The 22,544-nt window shown below is 50.8% G+C and overlaps 1 protein-coding gene across 1 annotated transcript in view; it reads right to left on the bottom strand.

Moving 5' to 3' along the window:
• The window catches only part of LOC147107216 (uncharacterized), a 123,766-nt gene that overhangs the window by 22,250 nt on the left and 78,972 nt on the right, over window positions 1-22,544 (bottom strand). Inside the window, exon 5 of the mRNA XM_086008421.1 lies at window positions 6,922-7,230. Within this exon, the coding sequence (XP_085864547.1) occupies window positions 6,922-7,230 (309 nt within the window). The remainder of the gene's footprint in view (window positions 1-6,921; window positions 7,231-22,544) is intronic.

Genomic DNA, 22,544 nt, shown 5'->3' on the forward strand with positions numbered 1-22,544 from the left:
AGGTGCAGCAAGCAGTTAGGAAGGCAAATGGTATGTTGGCCTTCATTGCAAGAGGATTTGAGTACAGGAGCAAGGATGTCTTACTACAGTTATACAGGGCCTTGGTGAGACCACACCTGGAGTACTGTGTGCAGTTTTGGTCTCCTTACCTAAGGAAGGATATACTTGCCATAGAGGGAGTGCAGCGAATGTTCACCAGACTGATTCCTGGGATGGCAGGACTGTTGTATGAGGAGCGATTGGGTCGACTAGACCTGTATTCACTAGAGTTTAGAAGAATGAGAGGGGATCTCATTGAAATGTATAAAATTCTGACAGGGCTAGACAGACTGGATGCAGGGAGGATGTTTCCCCTGGCTGGGGGGTCTAGAACGAGGGGTCACAGTCTCAGGATACAAGGTAGGACATTTAGGACTGAGGTGAGGAGAAATTTCTTCACTCAGAGGGTGGTGAACCTGTGGAATTCTCTACCACAGAAGGCTGCGGAGGCCAAGTCACTGAATATATTTAAGAAGGAGATATATAGATTTCTAGACACAAAAGGCATCAAGGGGTATGGGGAGAGAGCGGGAATATGGTATTGAGATAGAGGATCAGCCATGATCATATTGAATTGCAGAGCAGGCTCGAAGGGCCGAATGGCCTATTTTGATCCTTTTTTTCTATGTTTCTATGTTAAAGGCGCTGTATAAATACAAGTTGTTGTTGTTGATATGGTGCAGTCACTGTGATTCCCTACACAAGGTTCCATTCTCTACATCCGGAGATACTGAGCAGTGGAACGGGAATGGAATGTAAACCCTGGCTTCTCCAAGTGCCAATTTACAGGCACCATTCTTGGCCGGGAGACCAAGAGAGTGGAGAGGAGAATATCATCATCAAAAGTCCCCTAGTATAAGCTGGCCAACATATCCCATCAGTTGGCACCTTTCACAGCCCGGCTTGATTCAGTTTGCTTTTACTCACCACTAATAAATACTGGATAAACTATTCAGTAGAGTTTCCAAAGTCAGAAATCCGTAACAGGAATTCAGGCATGGATACCAGTGCGTGTGGTTCATGGACCATGCCTGCACAGACTCCCCATATCCATGCCTGTGCCGAGAATGTTAACTCATAAACTTTACCCCACTGGGTACAAAGTGTTAAACTTGGTTCTGGGATTCTAACAGTGTGAGGCACCAATAACTGTGATAGGCTGAACCTGGAGTACGGAGAACGGGTCTGGGTGATCTGATAGGCTGAACCTGGAGTACGGAGAACGGGTCTGGGTGATCTGATAGGCTACACCTGGAGTACGGAGGACGGGTCTGGGTGATGTGATAGTCTACAGCTGGAGTACGGAGGACGGGTCTGGGTGATCTGATAGGCTACACCTGGAGTACGAAGGACGGGTCTGGGTGATGTGATAGGCTACACCTGGAGTACGGAGGACGGGTCTGGGTGATGTGATAGTCTACAGCTGGAGTACGGAGGACGGGTCTGGGTGATGTGATAGGCTACACCTGGAGTACGGAGGACGGGTCTGGGTGATGTGATAGTCTACAGCTGGAGTATGGAGGACGGGTCTGGGTGATGTGATAGTCTACAGCTGGAGTACGGAGGACGGGTCTGGGTGATGTGATAGTCTACAGCTGGAGTACGGAGGATGGGTCTGGGTGATGTGATAGTCTACAGCTGGAGTATGGAGGACGGGTCTGGGTGATGTGATAGTCTACAGCTGGAGTACGGAGGACGGGTCTGGGTGATGTGATAGTCTACAGCTGGAGTATGGAGAACAGGTCTGGGTGATGTGATAGTCTACAGCTGGAGTACGGAGGATGGGTCTGGGTGATGTGATAGTCTACAGCTGGAGTATGGAGGACGGGTCTGGGTGATGTGGTAGGCTACAGCTGGAGTACGGAGGACGGGTCTGGGTGATGTGATAGTCTACAGCTGGAGTACGGAGGATGGGTCTGGGTGATGTGATAGTCTACAGCTGGAGTATGGAGGACGGGTCTGGGTGATGTGATAGTCTACACCTGGAGTACGGAGGACGGGTCTGGGTGATGTGATAGTCTACAGCTGGAGTATGGAGGACGGGTCTGGGTGATGTGGTAGGCTACACCTGGAGTACGGATGACGGGTCTGGATGGTGTGATAGGCTACACCTGGAGTACGGAGAACAGGTCTGGGTGATCTGATAGGCTACACCTGGAGTACGGTGGACGGGTCTGGGTGATCTGATAGGCTGAACCTGGAGTACGGAGAATGGGTCTGGGTGATGTGATAGACTACACCTGGAGTACGGAGGACAGGTCTGGGTGATGTGATAGGCTACAACTGGAGTATGGAGAACGGGTCTGGGTGATGTGATAGACTACACCTGGAGTATGGAGAACGGGTCTGGGTGATGTGATAGACTACACCTGGAGTACGGAGGACGGGTCTGGGTGATGTGATACAAGGGGCCACCTTGAGGCAGTGCAGAGGAGGGTGATGGGGCTCGAGGGACGAGCTATGAGGAGCGATGGGATAACCTCAGGGTCTGTAACCTCCTAAAGAGCTGTCTCTGAGAAAACCTGCTTGACATGTACAAGATACTGAACAGGGAAGAGAAAATAAAACCAGAAAGATACTTTCAGCCATGCCAGGGCAACAAGACGGCTCAGGGTGAGGGGAGTGAGGGGAGGCTTATAACCTGCTCCCAGAAGTATTTTTTTTACTCAGAGGCTGATGATTCATAGAATCATTGAGTGATATAACACAGGAGGAGGCCATTCGGCCCATCGTGCCTGTGCCGGCTCTTTGAAAGAGCTCTCCAATTATTCCCACTCCTCCGTGCTCTTTCCCCACAGCCCTGCAAATGTTTTCCCTTCCAGTATTTAGCGGGAGGTTAGTTGAGGCCTGGATACTGAACCAATTCAAGTCATAGCTGGATTCTGTAAAGTGAAAACTGTCGGGCTGGGATTCTGGAAGGATGGGCTCAGATGGGAACAGATGGGATCAGGTGGGCTAAGCGCCCTCTGTCTTGTCATCTGATAATACTGCAAATTACCACATGACTTTTGGATGAGATGTTAAACCGAGGCCCCGTCTGCTCTCTCAGGTGGATATAAAAAATTCCACAGCCATTATTGAAAGAAGAGATGGCGAGTTCTCCCCCTGGTGTCTTGGCCAACATTCATCCCTCAACCCAACTCCTAAAAACAGATGATCTGGTCATTGTCACATTGCTGTTTGTGGGATCTTGCCCTGTGCAAATTGGCTGCCGTGTTTCCTACATTACAACAGTGACTACACTTCAAAAAGTACTTCATTGACTGTAAAGCACTTTGGGACTTCCTGAGGCTGTGAAAGGTGCTAAAGAAATAGAATCATAGAATGGTTACAGCACAGAATGAGGCCATTCGGCCCGTCGAGCCCGTGCCGGCACTTCAGCTAGTCCCACTCCCCCGCCCTTTCCCCGGAACCCTGCAAAAGTGTTTCCTTCAGGTACTTATCCAACTCCCTTTTGAAAGCCACGATTGAATCTGCCTCCACCACCCTTTCAGGCAGTGCATTCCAGATCCTAACCACTCACTGCGTAAAAAGGTTTTTCCTCATGTCGCCTTTGGTTCTTCTGCCAATCACCTTAAATCTGTGTCCTCTGGTTCTCGACCCTTCCGCCAATGGGAACAGTTTCCCTCTATCTACTCTGTCCAGATCTCTCAGGATTCTGAACACCTGTATCAAATCTCCTCTCAATCTTCTCTGCTCCAAGGAGAACAACCCCAGCTTCTCCAGTCTATCCACATAACTGAAGTCCCTCATCCCTGGAATCATTCTCGTAAATCTCCTCTACACCCACACTAAGGCTTTCACATCCTTCCTAAAGTGCGGTGCCCAGAATGGCGAGTCTTTCTTTTCTTTCTATGGCTTACCAGAAGAAGTTTTATGAGACCTTATATCAGAACTGAATGTTGACTACTTTCTAAATACTATTGGTCTTCATTCTAGTTGGGTATAGGCGCATGTCAGGAATTTATGCAACAACTATTCTGATTGCTCACTGTAGCTGGCAGCCTTGAGGGGAGTGATGTTGGATCCTTGGTGGCAGAATGTGTACCTCATCCCTGGTGGTCCTGTTAGAGAAGGGCACCGGTACCGTCCCTTGTATTCCAGAGAAGAGAGAATGCAGCTCAATGGCAGTAGTCCATGTACCATCCCTGATAGTCCAATCGGCAAGAAGAGCCCTGTGGCAATGATGCGTCGAGTGCAATCCTTTCCAGCCTATTGGAGAGGCTGGCAATGGTTTCCTGGTCAAGGTACATCCAGGTGATCCATGGCATGCCGCTGGTGGAGGGGAGAGCGGAGATAGGAATAGGCAGGAAATAGTCGGGAGGTTTGGTGTCAGCTCATGTGCTGGTTTCCTGATCAGCTTATCGGGATGATCCTCACCTCACCTTCTGCTGTGGGCACTCCCTGTCTCCACTGAGCAATGGCAGCCGACAGTAACTATCTAAACATCCAATCTTCACACCCCAAATTCAACCTAAAGATTTTCATCGTACACTGAAAAACAACGACTGAGCAATCAGCAGGACACTGAACTACAGTCAGAACAGAACCCGCGTCTGGAGGGGTAATGATCAAGCTCAGGGCTCTGGTCAGACCGCAGCTTGTGCACTGGGTCCAGCTCTGGTCACCAAGAAACCAGGGAGATATTCAACTGCTGGAGGCAGTGTAGCGAAGAGCCATGAGTCTGGTCCCCAGTGTCAGGGTCTGAGTCATTGAGGGAAGACTGGAGAGGCTGGGGCTTCTCAGCTGGAAAGGGGGGTCTGAGAGGGGATCTTACAGAGCGATACACAATTGTTAAGGGTATAGAAAAAGTTAAGCTGGAACATTACTTTAATTTAAACTGTGGGAGTAAGACACTGGTTCAAACTAGTGAAAGTTCATTTTAGAACTGATATCAGGAGGTTGCTCTTCACACAGAGAGTGATCAATGTATGAAATAAACTCCCAGATCGAGAACTAAAGGCAAAAATCCTGGAATCGTTTGAGAAGCAATTGGATGTGGCAATGGGGGGGCGGGAGGGAGGGGGAGGGGGCAACAGGATCTCCCCGGATGGATGAATTAAGATGGGCCGAATGGCCTTCCCCTTTCCTCGTTATATTGTGATCTCTGTTAGCCCAGAATGAAGCATGTTCCTCACTCCCTCGGAGGTCTTCTGATCTCTTCAACTGACCGTTTCTAACAGCCTCTGTGGCAGCTTACATAGGGAAGAGAAAGAACTGCTTGTTCCATCAGCCGCATCTCAGAATCACACAGCACAGGAGGAGGCCATTCGGCCCATCGTGCCTGTGCCGGCTCTTTGAATGAGCTCTCCAACTAGTCCCACATGAGTGAGAACTTGGGATCAGGGGACAGCAGGGAGAGAAAACAGGATCACAGGAAAATAACAACTTGCATTTCTATAGCGCCTTTAACTTAGTAAAATGTCCCAGGGGCCATAATCAGACAAAAACTGACAGCACGCCAGAGAAGGAGATATTAGGACAGGTGACTAAATGCTTGGCGAAGGAGGTGATGTAGATGGTCCACACTGCAGCCACGGTGCGCTGGTGGTGGAGGGAGTGGACGTTTAGGGTGGTGAATCTTATAGATGGTCCACACTGCAGCCACGGTGCGCTGGTGGTGGAGGGAGTGGACGTTTAGGGTGGTGGATCTTATAGATGGTGCACACTGCAGCCACGGTGCGCCGGTGGTGGAGGGAGTGGATGTTTAGGGTGGTGGATCTTGTAGATGGTCCACACTGCAGTCAAGGTGTGCCGGTGGTAGAGGGAGTGGATGTTTAGGGTGGTGGATCTTGTAGATGGTCCACACTGCAGCCACGGTGTGCCAGTGGTGGAGGGAGTGGATCTTTGAGGTGACGGACAAGGTGCTGACCAAGCGGGTTGCTTTTTCCTAGATGGTAGGGCAAAGGTAGGATATCTTTCTCAGTCATTCTTAGGGTTCCATTAAATCAAAATGAGGCACTCACCAACAGTAAGACCAGAATTAACATTAATTTCTACTGTAGACCCTGCATGCACCCGCAGAATTGAAAGGTTAAAGTAGAATAATAGCATGCAAATATTAAAGTGAACAAAGATCAACAGGAAAGCACAATACTGATTGTCAGGAATCTGATCATTCATGAAGAAATGACTCCTGAAATAACACTGGGCGGCCAGCTGGTGGCGCCGTCCAAGGAGTATAAATACTCGGGCGTGGGCCCAGCTTGCTCAGGATGTTTTTGTAACCAGGAACTAGTGATGTAACTAGATTCTCATGGTTGTGAAACAGTTGATTGAAGCCTTGTTTTACACTAAAAACCAAGTGCTCAGTGAGTTTTCTTATGTCACTGATTAACATGGTGCTGAAGTGAAGAGGGCTTCAGGATTGAGATGATTTGATGCCGGGTGTTGCACAGACTCAACAGTCAGGCAGTGATTTCCCCAGACACAGCGCCCCTCTCCCTGTCCACTATTTCACTGGAGCCGCTATTCAATTTAAAGGACATGGTTAACCCCGCATTAAATAACATTGGGGGTGAAATTCTACTCCGCAGGGGTGCAAAGCGGGCGATAGTGAATCGGTTGCCCCCTAGACACCTCTCTCCCCACGTACAACGGGCGGTCGATCCCTGACCGCATGCTCTGCTCCCCTGCCGAGGGTGACCTTCACACCTGCTGATGTCACCAACAATTACTCCTATTCTAGCCTTTCTTACGATTGGAAATGAACACTCAGCATGTTTATACGGGAGGTGAGAAAGGTGAGATCCAGGAAACATGAAGGTCGTAGAGTAAACAGGAATTAAAATCCATGCAAGGGTTTTTGAGTGTGATCAGGAGTGAACAGAAAGTGATGGCGACGGTGGGGGAGTTGGCCTGGTGTGAGACCAGCTGGCTTACTTGTTGTTGGTCCGGTTCCTGATCCATCGGGCGGTTTGTTGGCTGGAGTTGTTACTGGTCCTGGAGGCCCGGGGTTAGTTGTAATTGTTGATCCACTGAGCTGTGGTTTGGTGGTCGGATTCCCTGTGACTGTTGGAGAGTTAGGTGGGCGGATGGTTGTCGGTCCGGGTCCAGGGGGCTTTGCTGTTGTGGGTTCTGGGGGTTCAGGAGGGATCTTTGATGGAGTCGACGGCCCATTGTTGGTTGGCCCAGGCCCAGGAGGGTTAATCGGTGGTTTTGACGGTCCAGTTCCTTGGGTTGTTGTTGGTGCTAGATTAAAAATTAGCTCATTTTTAGTGGCCAGGAAAGCAAAGAATCATAGAATCTTACAGGAGGAGGCCATTCGGCCCATCGTGCCTGTGCCGTGTCTTTGAACGAGCTCTCCAATTAGTCCCACTCCCCCCTGCTCTTTCCCCACAGCCCTGTAAATATTTCCCTACAAGTATTTATCCAATTCCCTTTTGAAAGTTACTATTGAATCTGCTTCCACCGCCCTTTCAGGCAGCGCATTCCAGATCACAACAACTTGCTGCATAAAAAAAATTCTCCTTATCTCCCCTCTGGGTCTTTTGCCGATCACCTTAACTCTGTGTCCTCTAGTTACCGACCCTCCCGCTGCTTTCCCTATTTACTCTCTCAAAATTCTTCGCAATTTGAACACCTCTATCAAATCTCCCCTTAACCTTCTCTGCTCCAAGGAGAAAAGCCTCAGCTTCGTCAGTCTCTCCACATAACTCAAGCCCAATGTTCCCTTTAAGCCGTGTGGCCGCGCAGCTCTCTGGACCTCCCGTGCAGTCGGCTCGCTGGCTGTTCAATGAGAAAGACTTTCCGTGAGCGGTATTGTGAAAGAGCAGTGTAGCCCCCTAAAGGGGCCGCGCACTCAGAAAAAGAGAACGGCGACTTTGCTCAACTCCCTCACTTACTCAAAGGTAATTGAAGAGATGGTAAAGTAATCTTAGCATTCAATAATCAATTCATTTATAGCTTATTAAGAGTTGGAGTTCCATTCAGGGTACTGCCAACGACCCCTTTCCGTTTTAAAGCAGTTGTTTGACAAAGACATAAGTTTTCCAGAGAGGCCACTGTGCCACCATTGGCTGCTTTACATTTGAAGAGAGACCCAGCAATGATGTGTTAATCAGGCGCCAGTAGGGGACCTGAGGAAAGCTGGTGACCCCCCCGGCCACAGTGGGGGGCGAGGGACCCTTACTGCTGCTGACTGTTTGATCCTGAAGAAGCAAAACCATCTCCAAACGGGCTGTTCTTAGCTTGATTGGTAACGTACACAACCCCCAAGTGTGATTGGTACATTCGTAAACCTCAATCTGTCCCTTCAGGCTCAGAGATCAGCTTTATTTCTCCCTCTCCTTTGCCTTCTTCAGTCTCTCAGATCCCAGATTATTTCCTTGGCAACTAGGCATATATTTGCTTTCCCAAATAGCACGTGACACAGGTGGGAGGGGGATGGTGTCTAAAAAGAGGTTGAGAAGCGTGTCTGGAACCCACACGTAGACACCAGCCTCACTACCAGTGTTAACGACAGCCTAAAATCTCAGGACACGAGTCAGTCAGGCTAAGCACCCAACTCACTCGGAATCACTCTGTACTTCCCTTCAGTGATAAGGATGATAATGCTGGTATCACCAGCAAGGAAGCTGTTTTACCCTCATGACCACCAGGTAACACTCAGTGAAAAACTGGGTAGCAAACTTACTAAAAATCAGCCTTTTATAACCATGGGGTGAGATTTCCTCCTCGTGCTCTGAGATTATGAGCAATTTCTTCCTGAGAATGTTTGGGATTTTGCTACACCTCGGACACCCCAGTTATTGCAACTTCTCTCAGTTACTATAAAACAATGATAAACCTTCACGGCTGAATTGCAGCGAATCAGAAGGTTCCTGTCAGGGTCAAGGTCCAACAGGCGTTGACACTTTTATTTCACACCAGTTGCTCAAAGCTTAAAGTTTTACGATCAGCCAACTAAGCAATATTTCAAAACAAAACAAGGGAACTTTTTTTAGAAGGTTCATCTAATCACAATCTGCCTTCAAATTACACCCAGCATAGGAACTGACCAGTAATTCCAGTCGAAGTAAGCACAAAGCTTCTCTGGACCACACGAGGGTTATTAATAAAGGTTCCATTTTCCAGGGAGACCCAGATGAGGCCTTGAAGGAAACATGAGGCCAGAAGAGGAATGACTTGCAGTGAGTTTGAAGTGACCTGTCCACCATGAGCTGGTCATGGGGGACGACAGGAACGCTACAGTCCTTTGCGAGGGAAACTTGACAAGTTCCAGAGAGGAGAGGATGTTGTCAAATATATGGGGATAAGTGGTTAGATTTTTAAAATTGTTCATGGGATGTGGGCGTCGCTGGCAAGGCCAGCATTTATTGCCCATCCCTAATTGCCCTTGAGAAGGTGGTGGTGAGCCGCCTTCTCGAACCGCTGCAGTCCGTGTGGTGAAGGTACTCCCACAGTGCTGTTAGGGAGGGAGTTCCAGGATTTTGACCCAACGACGATGAAGGAACAGCCGATATATTTCCAAGTCAGGATGGTGTGTGACTGGGAGGGGAACTTGCAGGTGATGGTGTTCCCATGGCATTGCTCCTGTTGACCTTACACCTTTGTGGTGTCAGTCATGTCTCAGTGGGTCGCACTCTCACCTCTGAGTCACAAGGTCGTGGGTTCAAGTCCCGCTCCAGAGACGTGAGCACATAATCCAGGCTGAGACTCCCAGTGCAGTGCTGAGGGAGCGCTGCATTGTTGGAGGTGCCATCTTTCAAATGAGACATTAAACCGAGTCCCCATCTGCTGTCTCAGGTGGATGTACAAGATCGCATGGCACTATTCCGAAGAAGAGCAGGGCAGTTCTCCCCGGTGTCCCGGCCAATATTTATCATTCAACCAACATCACCAAAACCAAGTTATCACTATGTGTATTATCATAGGATGTGGGCAATACGGGCCAGGTTGTTGCCCATCCATAGTTGCCCTGAGAAGGGGGTACTGGGGGCAAATTCGAGGTATCTGGCAAACAGCTGGCCGAGGCATTCAGCGCTTCATCTTGCTTGGCCACGTCCAGCAGCGCCATGCTTCAACCTCCTCAGCCAAATCCACCTACTGCAGGAACATCCTGAGGATCAAAACAGGTCCTCAGGCTCATTCCTTTCGCAATAAGCCACCTCACTAAAGCCACCTCACCCTCACCTCTACCCTCGCCTCAAACTCCAGGCACAAGGAGCTCATGGATTTCTTCATCTTCAAGATCAGAACCATCTGTGCAGATGATACTTCCAGGTCTTCCCCCAGTCTCTCACCCTGAACTCCAGTCTCGGCATAGAACCCTAAAAGATGGGAGGCCATTCAGCCCATCATGTCTGTGCCAGCACATTGCAAGAGCAATCCCAAACTAAACTCACTGCCACACCCTCCCCATAGCCCTGTATCAATCCCAAACTAATCCCACTGCCCCGCTCTCTCCCCATAGCCCTGTATCAATCCCGAACTAAACTCACTGCCCCGCTCTCTCCCCATAGCCCTGTATCAATCCCAAACTAATCCCACTGCCCCGCTCTCTCCCCATAGCCCTGTATCAATCCCGAACTAAACTCACTGCCCCGCTCTCTCCCCATAGCCCTGTATCAATCCCAAACTAATCCCACTGCCCCGCTCTCTCCCCATAGCCCTGTATCAATCCCGAACTAAACTCACTGCCCCGCTCTCTCCCCATAGCCCTGTATCAATCCCAAACTAATCCCACTGCCCCGCACTCTCCCCGTAGCCCTGTATCAATCCCAAACTAATCCAACTGCCCCGCACTCTCCCCGTAGCCCTGTATCAAACCCAAACTAATCCAACTGCCTTGCACTCACCCCATAGCCCTGTATCAATCCCAAACTAAACTCTCTGCCCCACACTCTCCCCATACATGTGAATCAATCCCAAACTAATCCCACTGCCCCGCTCTTTCCCCATAGCCCTGTATCAATCCCAAACTAATCCCAATGCCCCGCTCGCTCCCCATAGCCCTGTATCAATCCCAAAATAATCCCACTGACCCGCTCTCTCACCAAAGCCCTGTACCAATCCCAAACTAATCCCAATGCCCCGCTCGCTCCCCATAGCCCTGTATCAATCCCAAACTAATCCCACTGCCCAGCTCTCTCCCCATAGCCCTGTATCAATCCCAAACTAATCCAACTGCCCCGCACTCACCCCATAGCCCTGTATCAATCCCAAACTAATCCCAATGCCCCGCTCGCTCCCCAAAGCCCTGTATCAATCCCAAACTAATCCCACTGACCCGCTCTCTCCCCATAGCCCTGTATCAATCCCAAACTAATTCCACTGACCCGCTCTCTCCCCATAGCCCTGTATCAATCCCAAACTAATTCCACTGACCCGCTCTCTCCCCATAGCCCTGTATCAATCCGAAACTAATTCCAATGCCCCGCTCTCTCCCCATAGCCCTGCATCAATCCCGAACTAATCCCACTGCGCCACACCCTCCCCATACATGTGAATCAATCCCAAACTAATCCCACTGCCCCGCACTCTCCCCATAGCCCTGTATCAATCCCAAACTAATCCCACTGCCCCGCACTCTCCCCATAGCCCTGTATCAATCCCAAACTAATCCCACTGCCCCGCACTCACCTCATAGCCCTGTATCAATCCCGAACTAATCCCACTGCCCCACACTCTCCCCATAGCCCTGTGTCAATCCCGAACTAATCACACTGCGCCACACCCTCCCCATACATGTGAATCAATCCCAAACTAATCCCACTGCCCCGCACTCTCCCCATAGCCCTGTATCAATCCCAAACTAATCCCACTGCCCCTCACTCTCCCCATAGCCCTGTATCAATCCCAAACTAATCCCACTGCCCCGCTCTCTCCCCATAGCCCTGTATCAATCCCAAACTAATCCCACTGCCCCGCTCTCTCCCCATAGCCCTGTATCAATCCCAAACTAATCCAACTGCCCCGCACTCACCCCATAGCCCTGTATCAATCCCAAACTAATCCCACTGCCCCGCTCTCTCCCAATAGCCCTGTATCAATCCCAAACTAATTCCACTGACCCGCTCTCTCCCCATAGCCCTGTATCAATCCCAAACTAATCCCACTGCCCTGCTATCTCCCCATAGCCCTGTATCAATCCCAAACTAATCCCACTGACCCGCTCTCTCCCCATAGCCCTGTATCAATCCCAAACTAATCCCACTGCCCTGCTCTCTCCCCATAGCCCTGTATCAATCCCAAACTAATCCCACTGCACCGCTCTCTCCCCATAGCCCTGTATCAATCCCAAACTAATCCCACTGCCCTGCTCTCTCCCCATAGGCCTGTATCAATCCCAAACTAATCCCACTGCCCCCCTCTCTAGCCATAGCCCTGTATCAATCCCAAACTAATCCCGTGCCCCGCGTTCTCCCCGTAGCCCTGTATCAATCACCAAAAAATCCTACTGACCCGCTCTCTCCCCATTGTCCTGAATCAATCCCAATCTAATCCCACTGCCCCGCTCTCTCCCCATAGCCCTGTATCAATCCCAAACTAATCCCACTGCCCCGCTCTCTCCCCATAGTGCTGTACCAATCCCAAACTAATCCCACTGGCCCGTGTTCTCCCCATAGCCCTGTATCAATCCCAAACTGATCCCACAGCTTCGCTCTCTCCCCTTAGCCCTGTATCAATCCCAAACTAATCCGATTGTCCCGCTCTCTCCCCAAGGACCTGCATGAATCCCCAAACTAATCCCACTGGCCCGCTCTCTCCGCATAGCCCTGTATCAATCCCAAACTAATCCCACTGCACCGCTCTCTCCCCATAGCCCTGTATCAATCCCAAACTAATCCCACTGACCCGCTCTCTCCCCATAGCCCTGTATCAATCCCAAACTAATCCCACTGCACCGCTCTCTTCCCATAGCCATGTATCAATCCCAAACTAATCACACTGCCTCGCTCTCTCCGCATAGCCCTGCATCAATCTCAAACTAATCCCACTGCACAACACTCTCCCTATAGCCCTGTACGAATCCCAAACTAATCCCACTGGCCCGTGTTGTCCCCATAGCCATGTATCAATCCCAAACTAATCACACTGCCTCGCTCTTTCCACATAGTCCTGTATCAATCCCAAACTAATCACACTGCCTCGCTCTTTCCACATAGTCCTGTATCAATCCCAAACTAATCACAATGCCCACCACTCTCCCCATAGCCCTGTATTAATCCCAAACTGATCGCGCTGCTTCGCTCCCTCCCCATAGCTCTGTATCAATCCCAAACTAATCCGACTGTCCCGCTCTCTCCCCAAGGACGTGCATCAATCCCCAAACTAATCCCACTGCCCCGCTCTATCCTCATAGCCCTGTATCAATCCCAAAATAATCTCACTGCCCCGCGATCTCCCCATAGCCCTGTATCAATCCCAAACAAATCCCACTGCCCCGCTCTCTCCACATAGCTCTGTATCAATTCCAAACTAATCCCACTTCTAAGCGTTCTCCCCATAGCCCTGTATCAATCCCAAACTAATCCCACTGCCCCGCTCTCTCCCCATTGCCCTGTATCAATCCCAAACTAATCCCACTGCCCCGCTCTCTCCCCATAGCCCTGTATTAATCGCAAACTAATCCCACTGTCCCACTCTCTCCCCATTGCCCTGTATCAATCCCAGACTAATCCCACTGCCCCGCTCTCTCGCCATAGCCCTGTATTAATCCCAAACTATTCCCACTGCCACGCTCTCTCCCATTGGCCCTCCATCAATCCCAAACTATTCCCACTGCCCTGCTGTCTACCCATAGCCCTGTATCAATCCAAAACTAATCCCATCGCCCCACTCTCCCCACAGCCCTGTATCAATCCCAAACTAATCCCACTACCTCACTCTCTCCCCATAGCCCTGTATCAATCCCAAACGAATCCCACTGCCCCGCTCTTTCCCCCTAGGCCTGTATCAATCCCAAACTAATCCCACTGCCCCCCTCTCTAGCCATAGCCCTGTATCAATCCCAAACTAATCCCGTGCCCCGCGCTCTCCCCGTAGCCCTGTATCAATCGCCAAAAAATCCTACTGACCCGCTCTCTCCCCATTGCCCTGAATCAGTCCCAATCTAATCCCACTGCCCCGCTCTCTCCCCATAGCCCTGTATCAATCCCAAACTAATCCCACTGCCCCGCTCTCTCCCCATAGCGCTGTACCAATCCCAAACTAATCCCACTGGCCCGTGTTCTCCCCATAGCCCTGTATCAATCCCAAACTGATCCCACTGCTTCGCTCTCTCCCCATAGCCCTGTATCAATCCCAAACTAATCCGACTGTCCCGCTCTCTCCCCAAGGACCTGCATGAATCCCCAAACTAATCCCACTGCCCCGCTCTCTCCGCATAGCCCTGTATCAATCCCAAACTAATCCCACTGGCCCGTGTTCTCCCCATAGCCCTGTATCAATCCCAAACTGATCCCACTGCTTCGCTCTCTCCCCATAGCCCTGTATCAATCCCAAACGAATCCCACTTCCCCGCTCTTTCCCCATAGGCCTGTATCAATCCCAAACTAATCCGACTGTCGCGCTCTCTCCCCAAGGACGTGCATCAATCCCCAAACTAATCCCACTGCCCCGCTCTCTCTGCATAGCCCTGTATCAATCCCAAACTAATCTCACTGCCCCGCGATCTCCCCATAGCCCTGTATCAATCCCAAACTAATCCGACTACCCGGCTCTCTCCCCATAGCCCTGTATCATTCCCAAACTAATCCCACTGCCCCACTCTCTCCCCATAGCCCTGTATCAATCCAAAACTAATCCCACTGCCCTGCTCTCTCCCCATAGCCCTGTCTCATTCCTTAAACAAATCTCACGGCCCTGCTCTCTCCCCATAGCCCTGTATCAATCCAAAACTAATCCCACTGTCCCGCTTTCTCCCATTGCCCTGTATCAATCCCAAACTAATCCCACTGTCCCGCTCTTCCCATAGCCCTATATCAATCCCAAACTAATTCCACTGCGCAGCTCTCTGCCCATAGCCCTGCATCAATCCCAAACTAATCCAACATCCCCGCTCTCTCCCCATAGACCTGTATCAATCCCAATGTAATCCCACTGCCCCGCTCTCTCCCCATAGCCCTGTATCAATCCCAAACTAATCCAAGTTCCCCGCTCTCTCCCCATAGCCCTGTATCAATCCCAAACTAATCCAAGTTCCCCGCTCTCTCCCCATAGCATTGTATCATTCCCCAAACAAATCCCACTGCCCTGCTCTCTCCCCATAGACCTGTATCAATCCCAATGTAATCCCACTGCCCCGCTCTCTCCCCATAGCCCTGTATCAATCCCAAACTAATCCAAGTTCCCCGCTCTCTCCTCATAGCCCTGTATCAATCCCAAACAAATCCCACTGCCCTGCTCTCTCCCCATAGCCCTGTATCAATCCCAATCTAATCCCATTGCCCCATGTTCTCACCAGAGCCTGGTATCAATCTCCAAACTAATCACAATGCCCTGCTTTCTCCCCACAGCCCTGTATCAATCCCAAACTAATCCCACTGCCCTGCTCTCTCCCCATAGCCCTGTATCAATCCCCAACCTAATCCCACTGACCCGCTCTCTCCCCATAGCCCTGCATCAGTCCCCAAAAAAATCCATCTGCCCCGCTCTCTCCCCATGGCGCTGTATCAATCCCCAAACTAATCCCACTGCCCTGCTCTCTCCCCATAGCCCTGTATCAATCCAAAACTAATCCCACTGCCCTGCTCTCTCCCCATAGCCCTGTATCAATCCAAAACTAATCCCACTGCCCTGTTCTCTCCCCATAGCCCTGTATCAATCCAAAACTAATCCCACTGCCCCGCTCTCAACCCATAGCCGTGTATCGATCCAAAACTAATCCCACTGCCCCACTCTCAACCCATAGCCCTGTATCAATCCCAAACTAAGCCCACTGCCCTGCTCCCTCCCCATAGCCCTGTATCAATCCCAATCTAATCCCACTGCCCCGCGCTCTCCCCATAGCCCTGTATCAATCCCAAACTAATCCAACTGTCCCACTTTCTCCCCATAGCTCTGTATCAATGCCAAACTAATCCCATTGCTCCGCTCCCTCTCCATAGCCCTGTATCAATCCAAAACTAATCCCATTGCCCCGCTCTGCCCATAGCCCTGTATCAATCCCAAACTAATCCCACTGCCCCGCTCTCTCCCCATAGCCCTGTATCAATCCAAAATTAATCCCACCACCCCGCTCTCTCCCCATAGCCCTGTATTAATCCCAAACTAATTGCACTGCCCCGCTCTCTCCCTATAGCCCTGTATCAATCCAAAACTAATCCCACTGCCCCACTCTCTCCCCATAGCCCTGTGTCATTCCCCAAACAAATCCCACTGCCCCGCTCTTTCCCCATAGCCCTGTATCAATCCTCAGACTAATTCCACTGCCCTGCTCTCTCCTCATAGCCCTGTATCAATCCCAAACTATTCCCACTGCCCCGCTCTCTCCGCATAGCCCTGTATCAATCCAAAACGAATCCCACTGCCTCACTCTCTCCCCACAGCCCTGTCTCATTCCATAAACAAATCTCATGGCCCCACTCTCTCCTTGTGCTGCCTCTCCCTCTAACTTAACCTCACTGTATGTATTTAACTTACTTATACCTGTTGGGGCCGTTGCCCCTTTAACTTACCTTTTAGGGCCATTGCCCCTTTAAGACGCGCCTTAGCGTGCTGACGTCACGTCACGTACAACGTAGCGTGCTGACGTCACGGCACGTACGACGTGACGTGCGTGAGGCGGCTGCCGGCCCGACTCGGCCTTCCAGAAAGGCTGCCGGCACAGCCCGGCCTAGCGTCTTTGGCCGCATCTACCAGCCGCCGGGAGCGACGCGATCTTCCGCTCCCGCGGCAAGCATCGGCTCAGCCTGGCCTCCAGCTCCCGCTCCCGACTTCGGCCTCCACGGCCAGAAACGCGACCACGCGCATCACGTGACGCCCCAAGCGCGGACAACGCTACCGAGCGTGATGAGGTCATCACGCTCCCCACAGGACTGCTACGTAGTCCTCGTGGAGTCCTCGCTGGGACACAGACCTACACCACGGTGCTCCTACAGCAGCACAGGCTCCGGGCAGTTGTATTGTCCCCATGCTTGAGTCTTGGAAATTGTTTGTCTGTAAGTATTTTAGAATGCTATGGATGATTAATGTGCACTGTATGTTGTAGAAAATGTTTAGTTGTAACTTTTCTCTGCCTAGCTGATTAACTAGTAGCTGTATTTTCATACACTATGTACAGGGCTAATTTAAAGAGAATGCCTCCCAGTTTACTAAATGTACTGTGTTGCTCAGGCGTACCTAAATCTGTGTATACATATCAGTTATGCGCCTGTATACTAATGTGTGCTTCCATTTCTGTGTTGTATTTCAGTTTTACAATTAGAATCGTTCAGTAAAGCGTTACAAGAAAAGTCAAGCCTTGTGATTTTATTGGAAGATATCGAGTTGTTCGCTATCTGTCTAGCTCTGCATAGAATCGCGTTGCGAGGGCAGAACAGTAAAAAGACAACAGCACAGCGGGCTCAAGCGCAGGAAGATACCACTCAGCTACCATGAGTCTACGCTCAGGAAAACAATATACCCTAGAGGACGTCGACCAGTCAAGCGAGAAGCATGAGCCTCTCCTAGCAAACGATGCCAAGTCACAGCCCTCTAAAGTATCCCCTAGGTCATCTCGGCGGTCCAGCAGACCGTCATCATCGACAGCTTCTGCAGCCGCCAAAGCACGTGCCAAGGCAAAAGCTGCCCAGGCTCAATTGTCCTTCGCTGAAAAAGAAGCTGACCTTATGAAGCAGAGAGCCGACCTCGAAGCTAGTATGATGAAGCAGAAAGCTGACCTTATGAAGCAGAGAGCCGACCTCGACGCCAGTGTGATGAAGCAGAGAGCTGACCTCGACGCTAGTGTGATGAAGCAGACAGCACAGTCCTCTAAAGTATCCACTAGATCATCTCGGCAGTCCAGCAGACCGTCGCCATCGACAGCTTCTGCAGCCGCCAAAGCACGTGCCAAGGCAAAAGCTGCCCAGGCTCAATTGGCCCTTGCTGAAAAAGAAGCTAGGGTTATGAAGCAGAGAGCTGACCTCGCTGCCAGTCTCCACATTCTCCAAAGCCAGAGAGCTGCCGCTAAAGCTAAAGCTAAAGCCGCAGCTTATGAAGAAGGTGAGGAGAACGAAGGCGGGGAGCCCAGCCAGGAAACATATGTTCTGGGACAGCCCCTCAGTCCAGTGCAACGTACAAGTGAGTGTGTCCAACAACACTCCAAATTGTTCTCCAAGGAAACATCCAACTATCTCAACGCAGAACCAGCTACTCAACACAGTAGCAAACAGCCTGTTTTTGGAGACACTGAGCTTAAAGGAGAAGAAACAAGCAAGACTTACCTACAGAGACCTCCACAGCACTCGGCCAATCCAGCCAAGCAGTCCTCACCCGAGCCACAGGGTACACAGGACCTCGCTGGGTGCCTTATCCGCCGAGAGTTGTTGAGTTCGGGCCTTCTGGAGTTAGATGGCCATCCTGAAAGTTGTTGGCCATGGAAAGAGTCCAACCCGAGACTACACAAGGTAGCATCGAACAGTGGACTGGTGATGGAAGCCTTCCCTGCAGAGGACCGTGCCAAGGATCTGAAGGATTTGCACCTTGGAGTGGATCCTCCCCCCCTTCAACGGAGCCTGGGGCTCTCCTGGAACCTGGAAACAGACAGCGTCACATTCCTGGTGTCCCGTGAAGAAAGGCCATTCACACGGAGAGACATCCTGTCCACAGTCAACAGTTTGTACGACCCTTTGGGGTTCGTAGCTCCCATAACAATGCAAGGAAAAGCATTAGTACGGGAACTCTCATCGGATCAGAGTGAGTGGGATGCTCCACTCCTCCCAGAAAAAGAAGCAAAATGGAACCTACAGTTGATCAGAGACAAGATTGACATCGATGTGGGCGCCGTCAAGTTCTTCACGGACAGCAAGATTGTACTTGGTTACATCCACAACTCCACAAGAAGGTTTTACGTGTATGTTTCCAACCGGGTGACTCGTATCAGACGATCCACTCACCCTGACCAGTGGTGCTATGTCTCCACAGACCTGAACCCTTCAGACCATGCTACCAGGTCTATACCAGCAGCACACCTACAGCAAAGCAGTTGGTTCTCGGGCCCCTCTTTCCTGTCTAATGTCAACACAGAGGAGACTCCTGAGTCCAATCCCTTCACCCTTGTGGAGCCTGAAGCTGATACTGAGATTCGGCCTGAAGTTACGACCCTGGTCACCAAAGCCTCAGAATCTCAGTTGGGCTCACAAAGCTTCGAGCGATTCTCAAGCTGGAGAACACTCTGCCGAACCACAGCCCGACTCATTCATGTAGCAGCATCCTTCAAGGGGAATTCGGACAACATAGAACGCAAAGGATGGAAATGTTCTAAAGAAGTATCCAGCACAAGTGAGCCTTCACAAGCCAAAGGTGTGATCATTCACTCTGTCCAGCATGATGTCTTCAAGGAGGAATTCAAATGTCTTGAAGAGGGACAGACATTCCCCAAGCAAAGAGGAGAGTATTTGTCCACCCTACAGAGCCGTAGGAAATGGACAGAAGACAAGCCAAACGTCAAAGTGAGAGACGTTGTCTTGCTGAAAGACAGCCAAGCACGCAGAAATGAATGGCCAGTGGGCCTGGTTGTCAAAACTCTGCCGACCAGGGACAAGAGGGTCCGCAAGGTGGAGGTGAAGATTGTCAAGGAGGGGCCTATCAAAGTGTTTCTGAGGCCAGTCTCAGAGATCCTCCTTTCTGAAGTAACCTAGAGAACGGACTCTGAGTATGTTGCAGCCAAAGGACGTTTTCTTCAGGTTTATTTTGTATCTGTAGTGGTACAATGGAATTGTACCAAGCGGGGAGTGTGCTGCCTCTCCCTCTAACTTAACCTCACTGTATGTATTTAACTTACTTATATATGTATAACCTACCTGTTGGGGCCGTTGCCCCTTTAACTTACCTTTTAGGGCCATTGCCCCTTTAAGACGCGCCTTAGCGTGCTGACGTCACGTCACGTACAACGTAGCGTGCTGACGTCACGGCACGTACGACGTGACGTGCGTGAGGCGGCTGCCGGCCCGACTCGGCCTTCCAGAAAGGCTGCCGGCACAGCCCGGCCTAGCGTCTTTGGCCGCATCTACCAGCCGCCGGGAGCGACGCGATCTTCCGCTCCCGCGGCAAGCATCGGCTCAGCCTGGCCTCCAGCTCCCGCTCCCGACTTCGGCCTCCACGGCCAGAAACGCGACCACGCGCATCACGTGACGCCCCAAGCGCGGACAACGCTACCGAGCGTGATGAGGTCATCACGCTCCCCACAGGACTGCTACGTAGTCCTCGTGGAGTCCTCGCTGGGACACAGACCTACACCACGGTGCTCCTACAGCAGCACAGGCTCCGGGCAGTTGTATTGTCCCCATGCTTGAGTCTTGGAAATTGTTTGTCTGTAAGTATTTTAGAATGCTATGGATGATTAATGTGCACTGTATGTTGTAGAAAATGTTTAGTTGTAACTTTTCTCTGCCTAGCTGATTAACTAGTAGCTGTATTTTCATACACTATGTACAGGGCTAATTTAAAGAGAATGCCTCCCAGTTTACTAAATGTACTGTGTTGCTCAGGCGTACCTAAATCTGTGTATACATATCAGTTATGCGCCTGTATACTAATGTGTGCTTCCATTTCTGTGTTGTATTTCAGTTTTACAATTAGAATCGTTCAGTAAAGCGTTACAAGAAAAGTCAAGCCTTGTGATTTTATTGGAAGATATCGAGTTGTTCGCTATCTGTCTAGCTCTGCATAGAATCACGTTGCGAGGGCAGAACAGTAAAAAGACAACAGCACAGCGGGCTCAAGCGCAGGAAGATACCACTCAGCTACCATGAGTCTACGCTCAGGAAAACAATATACCCTAGAGGACGTCGACCAGTCAAGCGAGAAGCATGAGCCTCTCCTAGCAAACGATGCCAAGTCACAGCCCTCTAAAGTATCCCCTAGGTCATCTCGGCGGTCCAGCAGACCGTCGTCATCGACAGCTTCTGCAGCCGCCAAAGCACGTGCCAAGGCAAAAGCTGCCCAGGCTCAATTGTCCTTCGCTGAAAAAGAAGCTGACCTTATGAAGCAGAGAGCCGACCTCGAAGCTAGTATGATGAAGCAGAAAGCTGACCTTATGAAGCAGAGAGCCGACCTCGACGCCAGTGTGATGAAGCAGAGAGCTGACCTCGACGCTAGTGTGATGAAGCAGACAGCACAGTCCTCTAAAGTATCCACTAGATCATCTCGGCAGTCCAGCAGACCGTCGCCATCGACAGCTTCTGCAGCCGCCAAAGCACGTGCCAAGGCAAAAGCTGCCCAGGCTCAATTGGCCCTTGCTGAAAAAGAAGCTAGGGTTATGAAGCAGAGAGCTGACCTCGCTGCCAGTCTCCACATTCTCCAAAGCCAGAGAGCTGCCGCTAAAGCTAAAGCTAAAGCCGCAGCTTATGAAGAAGGTGAGGAGAACGAAGGCGGGGAGCCCAGCCAGGAAACATATGTTCTGGGACAGCCCCTCAGTCCAGTGCAACGTACAAGTGAGTGTGTCCAACAACACTCCAAATTGTTCTCCAAGGAAACATCCAACTATCTCAACGCAGAACCAGCTACTCAACACAGTAGCAAACAGCCTGTTTTTGGAGACACTGAGCTTAAAGGAGAAGAAACAAGCAAGACTTACCTACAGAGACCTCCACAGCACTCGGCCAATCCAGCCAAGCAGTCCTCACCCGAGCCACAGGGTACACAGGACCTCGCTGGGTGCCTTATCCGCCGAGAGTTGTTGAGTTCGGGCCTTCTGGAGTTAGATGGCCGTCCTGAAAGTTGTTGGCCATGGAAAGAGTCCAACCCGAGACTACACAAGGTAGCATCGAACAGTGGACTGGTGATGGAAGCCTTCCCTGCAGAGGACCGTGCCAAGGATCTGAAGGATTTGCACCTTGGAGTGGATCCTCCCCCCCTTCAACGGAGCCTGGGGCTCTCCTGGAACCTGGAAACAGACAGCGTCACATTCCTGGTGTCCCGTGAAGAAAGGCCATTCACACGGAGAGACATCCTGTCCACAGTCAACAGTTTGTACGACCCTTTGGGGTTCGTAGCTCCCATAACAATGCAAGGAAAAGCATTAGTACGGGAACTCTCATCGGATCAGAGTGAGTGGGATGCTCCACTCCTCCCAGAAAAAGAAGCAAAATGGAACCTACAGTTGATCAGAGACAAGATTGACATCGATGTGGGCGCCGTCAAGTTCTTCACGGACAGCAAGATTGTACTTGGTTACATCCACAACTCCACAAGAAGGTTTTACGTGTATGTTTCCAACCGGGTGACTCGTATCAGACGATCCACTCACCCTGACCAGTGGTGCTATGTCTCCACAGACCTGAACCCTTCAGACCATGCTACCAGGTCTATACCAGCAGCACACCTACAGCAAAGCAGTTGGTTCTCGGGCCCCTCTTTCC

This window comes from Somniosus microcephalus, chromosome 15 (assembly GCF_052327205.1).
Source record: "Somniosus microcephalus isolate GS21.2 chromosome 15, FLI_Smic_1.0, whole genome shotgun sequence".
In the NCBI taxonomy this organism is placed as follows: domain Eukaryota; kingdom Metazoa; phylum Chordata; class Chondrichthyes; order Squaliformes; family Somniosidae; genus Somniosus; species Somniosus microcephalus.